Source organism: Haplochromis burtoni, unplaced genomic scaffold, assembly GCF_018398535.1.
Source record: "Haplochromis burtoni strain Fernald_Lab_line unplaced genomic scaffold, NCSU_Asbu1 Contig_94, whole genome shotgun sequence".
Lineage (NCBI taxonomy): Eukaryota > Metazoa > Chordata > Actinopteri > Cichliformes > Cichlidae > Haplochromis > Haplochromis burtoni.
In genome coordinates, this window is record NW_024582455.1 from 1,593,102 (window position 1) to 1,597,863 (window position 4,762).

General features: G+C 42.1%; 1 protein-coding gene across 1 annotated transcript in view; it reads left to right on the forward strand.

Annotated features, from left to right (window-relative positions):
• Positions 1–2,842, forward strand: part of meis3 (myeloid ecotropic viral integration site 3) — an 11,460-nt gene extending 8,618 nt beyond the window's left edge. The window contains exons 11-13 of the mRNA XM_005926592.2: positions 278–336; positions 433–519; positions 1,516–2,842. Of these exons, the coding sequence (XP_005926654.1) occupies positions 278–336; positions 433–519; positions 1,516–1,715 (346 nt within the window). The 3' untranslated portion in view covers positions 1,716–2,842. The remainder of the gene's footprint in view (positions 1–277; positions 337–432; positions 520–1,515) is intronic.
• The last annotated feature ends 1,920 nt before the right edge of the window (positions 2,843–4,762 follow it).

Genomic DNA, 4,762 nt, shown 5'->3' on the forward strand with positions numbered 1-4,762 from the left:
CACACACACACACACACACACACACACACACAAACCCAATCAATGCAGATCAATCAATTATCACAGGTCTGATCGATACGTCCTTTGCCCTAACGCTGATTTACTCTGTCCTCTGAAAGGGTTAAGTGGTTGTAAAACGGAAAAGGTTAATAGTCTCCTGGTCAGCCTTTTTCTCCATTAACGGGTGTCTCTCTCTCTCTCTCTCTCTCTCTCTCTCTCTCTCTCTATCTATCTATCTATCTATCTATCTATCTATCTATGTGAATGCTTCATACAGGTTCATCAATGCCAGGAGGAGAATAGTCCAGCCAATGATTGATCAGTCAAATCGCTCAGGTCGGTGTTTAGTCAGTCATTCAGTAAACCTAAATGTGTGCATATGAGTGTGTGTCTGTTGTGTATTTGTGTAAGAAGCCATGTGTTGTCTCACAGGTCAGGGTGGTCCCTACAGCCCGGAGGGCGCGGCTCTCGGGGGCTACGGGCTTGACGGCCAGGCCCACCTCGGGCTTCGAACAGCAGGTACGGCAGAATTAAATACAGCTGAACTGCATTCGTCACTAGGAGCACAAACACTATAGTTTATTTTGACAGACACACACCGTTTGTGCTGCTGAAAATACTCATTAGCACACCAAATGTGGAGTTATCCATCTCTGAAAACACCCCCCAACAACTGCAGCGCCAAGCTGAATCTGGAAATCATTATGTTATTATATTATGATATATTATATCTTCAATAGGAGCCTTTGGTTTTGGAACTAAATTAAGGAGGGAAGTTGAAATTATTAAGAAATGTTAGTTTTGGTCTTTTCAGTTTGCTGTAGAAGTTAGTATGAAGTATGAATCTATAGAAAATTACCAGCAACGCTGATTATGAAACGAAAATAAATGAAAATAAATAACATGGATTAGGTAAAATATCTATAAATATTAAATAAAATATAACTACCTGCGTGGCTACAGTTAATTAACGACCCACCAGTTCTTCTGTGTCATGTTAAAGGCTGTTTCTTTTTCATTTCTAGTTGAAGTAGAAGTTTTAAAGTTTGTGATTTTAATATTAACAAAAAGCTTTGCCCAGCACTAAACACCACTCTGAAATACCAAACCCCGTGTCCTAAAATAAAGTTGTTAAAAAACCTCTTAAAAGTCAGCAGCAGTGTTCAAGGGACTGAAATACATGCTGTACAGCAGGGCAGTGTTTAAAACCTGCATACGTTTGTTTTTAAGTCTGACAGGGATGTTTCCTGATTTATAGAATATTGCAATGAATTATAACAATTATTTGTAGCTTTAATTGAAAGCTGTTACAAATTTCAAAGGATTCAGGTGCTTAAGAGGAACTAAACAGGCGAACCTGCACTGAATACCTGCGTCAGGTTCACATAGTTTCCAGTGCAAACCTATAATCCATTAATAATGTGAAAAGACTGATTTAAGACAGAAGGGAAGGGTCTTCTGTACTTCTGCATCTTGGAGGATCCTCGTAAATATTCCACTTTCTTCTCGCACCAGGTCTCCAGGGAATGTCCTCCCTGCAGGGTGACTACCCCGGCGCTCTCCTGTCCCAACCAGGCTATCCTCCCCACCCAGGACCGTCCCTCCATTCTTATCCTGGCCCACACCCTCACGCGGCCATGCTGCTCCACCCGCCGCCTCATGCACACCCCGCAGAGCCGCTGCTCACCCAAGGACTGGACATACACGCACATTAGTTGTGGGAGGATCTGGGGTGTATATGTGGTGTGTGTGTGTGTGAGAGAGAGAGGGGTAATTGCTGTTTGAATGTGTGTATATGTTTGGAGGGATATGTATGCGTGTGTGTGCGTGAGTGTGTGCGGCTGATTATGTGTAATGAAGGTACACTATTTAAAGAAAAAAAGACACATTTCTCCAAAAGTTTACATTCCCCACTGAAAGACACTGACCTCAATGTAGCTGTTCCACCCTAACACACATGCACACAAACACACACTCACAAAAGTGGATGTGACCCTTACACACATGCATTAGTCTGGACCCACAGGTTTAAGCCATACCTCTTTCAGAGTAGAAGTGCTTCCTCTTCTTTAAATTACTCCACTGTGTCCTGTGGGTGAGACATGTGCTTTAAACTACACTTCCCATCATGCCTGCTGAACCACAGGAAGACCCAGGGATTGGATCAGACACACCGATGAATACTCATCCCGGACTTTTTGCCACAGCACGGGGCTCGGGTCCTGTGAGCACGCCTTCTTCACTCCTCCCTGTCTTCCTACACATGTTTGACTGTCAGAGACTGAGACACACACACACACACTCCCCTTCACACACAAACTTTATTTAAAGCTTTGTTCTTTTGTTTTTTTGTGTTGTTATTTTTTTTTGTTAGTTTTTTCTTATTCTATTTTTATATTTATGCACGCCACTCCAGGCGGCTGCAGCTTCACGTGAGTTTATTGAAATATTAGTGCTCTTCCTCAGCATGAAGCTAAACACTATGAATGACTTCCAGTCTGCCTCGCTATCGTACCACTGACCTCCTTAAGACGCCTGCAGGCGTCCGTTACCTTAGGATCTTTCCTATACACACGCACATACACACACATTGCAGTAAACACTACATTGAAAGCCATTGCAGCACACACACGCACGCACACACAAAGTCCTCTGTAAGCATTTCTATTACAGTGTTGTCTGTCACAGCGGTGTGTGAGGGGAGCTGCAGCCAAAGGACTCTTTAAACATTCGGCTCCCTCTCCACTCTGCTTGGACTGCTGAAGTATTTCTGAATGATTATGATGATGAAGATGTTGATGGGAATACAGTTAAAGTATTAAAATCTTTTTATAAAACTTGAGGGTTTTTTGTCTTAAACCAGTAATATTATCACATGACATTTATTAGCAGGTTAAAATTAACTTTTGCAAGTGTTCCTTTATTTAAAAGCTTATCGTAACATGGTCGTAATGTCTGCATAAGCAAATTGTACGAATCATGATCAGAAAATTCATATTTGTCGTGAAGCAATGTGTTTCCCAGAAAAATTAGAAGACATCGGTTCAGTCAAGGCCACTGTAGTCAAAAGAAGACGGTTATTTCCATCTGCAGTGATTCATATTCTGGCATGGATCTGTTCTGGGATCTCTCCACTCTTGAGGAGAGGAGAGCAACACATCGCTGAGCAATAACAACAGGCCTAACACTGATTAAGTCATGCAGCATGAAAGGAGAAGCAGGTATCGGGGAGTGGATTGCAAAGCATTGCATTGCATTGGTTGAAAAGCAAATACATAAGCAAATGGTCACAACCACAGTACCATAAATGAAGCAGAAAGCACCCTAAAGAGCTACCAGCTGGACACATTGAAAGGTATCGATGATATGACATGATACTGATATAAGCTGATTTTCACCTCATTGTCTGTGAGTGTTCTCAACCTGGTCACCCCCTTAAAAATGATCTGGCACTCAAATGTGTTGTAAACTGCTTGTGTTTCTTAGATTTAAATGAGACAGTGGTTAAATCAAATGACCTTAAAATGAAATTCTTCAACTGTAAATAAAATAGTGTTGTTAAACTCCTTAAATTAAAGCTGGAAGCTCAAACTTCTAATGCTTTATGAATGCTCCATTTCACATCTACTGAGGTGATGTGAATAAAAAACGGAGAAATGTGTGCATCTGGTTTTATTTGGCACATACACAAGCCTGTGCAAAAGCTGAGTGATAATACGTCTGATGTACATAAAGGATAACCCAGACAAATGTCAAATTATGAACTCAGCTTTGCATTGCATTTCTATCGTATGCTGTAAAGAGCCATACATTCAGAGTGCAGGCTTTTTGATGAAAACACAGCCACTTATGAGTAAACACACGGCTCATTTTGCAGAAACAGTCATTTAAAAGTTTGGAGTTCCTTAAATGCATCTATTCTCCTCAACTATAAACCTTTTCTCTTATTGGTAGATATATACACATATGGCAATGGGACAGCAAAGCTAATGCAAAACAGCACCGAGAAATAAAAACAGCTCGTGAGATTTACAACAATCCGTTCCACTTAGAAAATGTGGAACTCCAGAGACATTCAAACATTCATAACAAACATCGCAGCCGCTGGCTTTTCTAAGAACCATTTTTTGAAAAATGGTGCGATCTTTCTCTATTTTCCACTCATAAGTCACGTCGGTGTCCTCTGACTATCTGTTTATCTGATGGAGGCCTCAGGCTGCAGCTGCAGTGATCTGTCACGCAGGCTGGATTATCACAGGGAGGAAAAAAAGAGTCCGAATTCTTAAATGTTTTATAGTGCAGACAAGAGCTCACATTCTTCTTTCCTGTCTGTTTATGCCATATTTAGAAGCACAAACACTTAAAACTTGAGCAACCTTTCGCCTCACTTTCCCCCCTTAAAGCCTGGTAGACACCAATCCTATTCATAACCTTCACCTCTCTTCTGCTTTAGGCCCCAAACATCCACACATAATTACACCGTTTGCTGCCTTACATCCACTCACAGCAGCCAAAGGACACAACAAACACGTAATACCCCATCCTCGCCCTACCCCCATTTGGCCTGCAGGAGGATGGGGACTTGCAGGGGAGGTCAGAGGCCAGAGTTCAGACAGGGGTCAACAGGAAATGGTCGTTCTCCCTTAGCACGCAGGTCCTGACCTCAGCACTCCTCCACTTTTCGTTTCTCTTTGTCCCTTCACGCACTCGCTCCTCAGCCATGCTGGTCAGGACGGGCCCCTCACTTTTACTCTCTAATCCC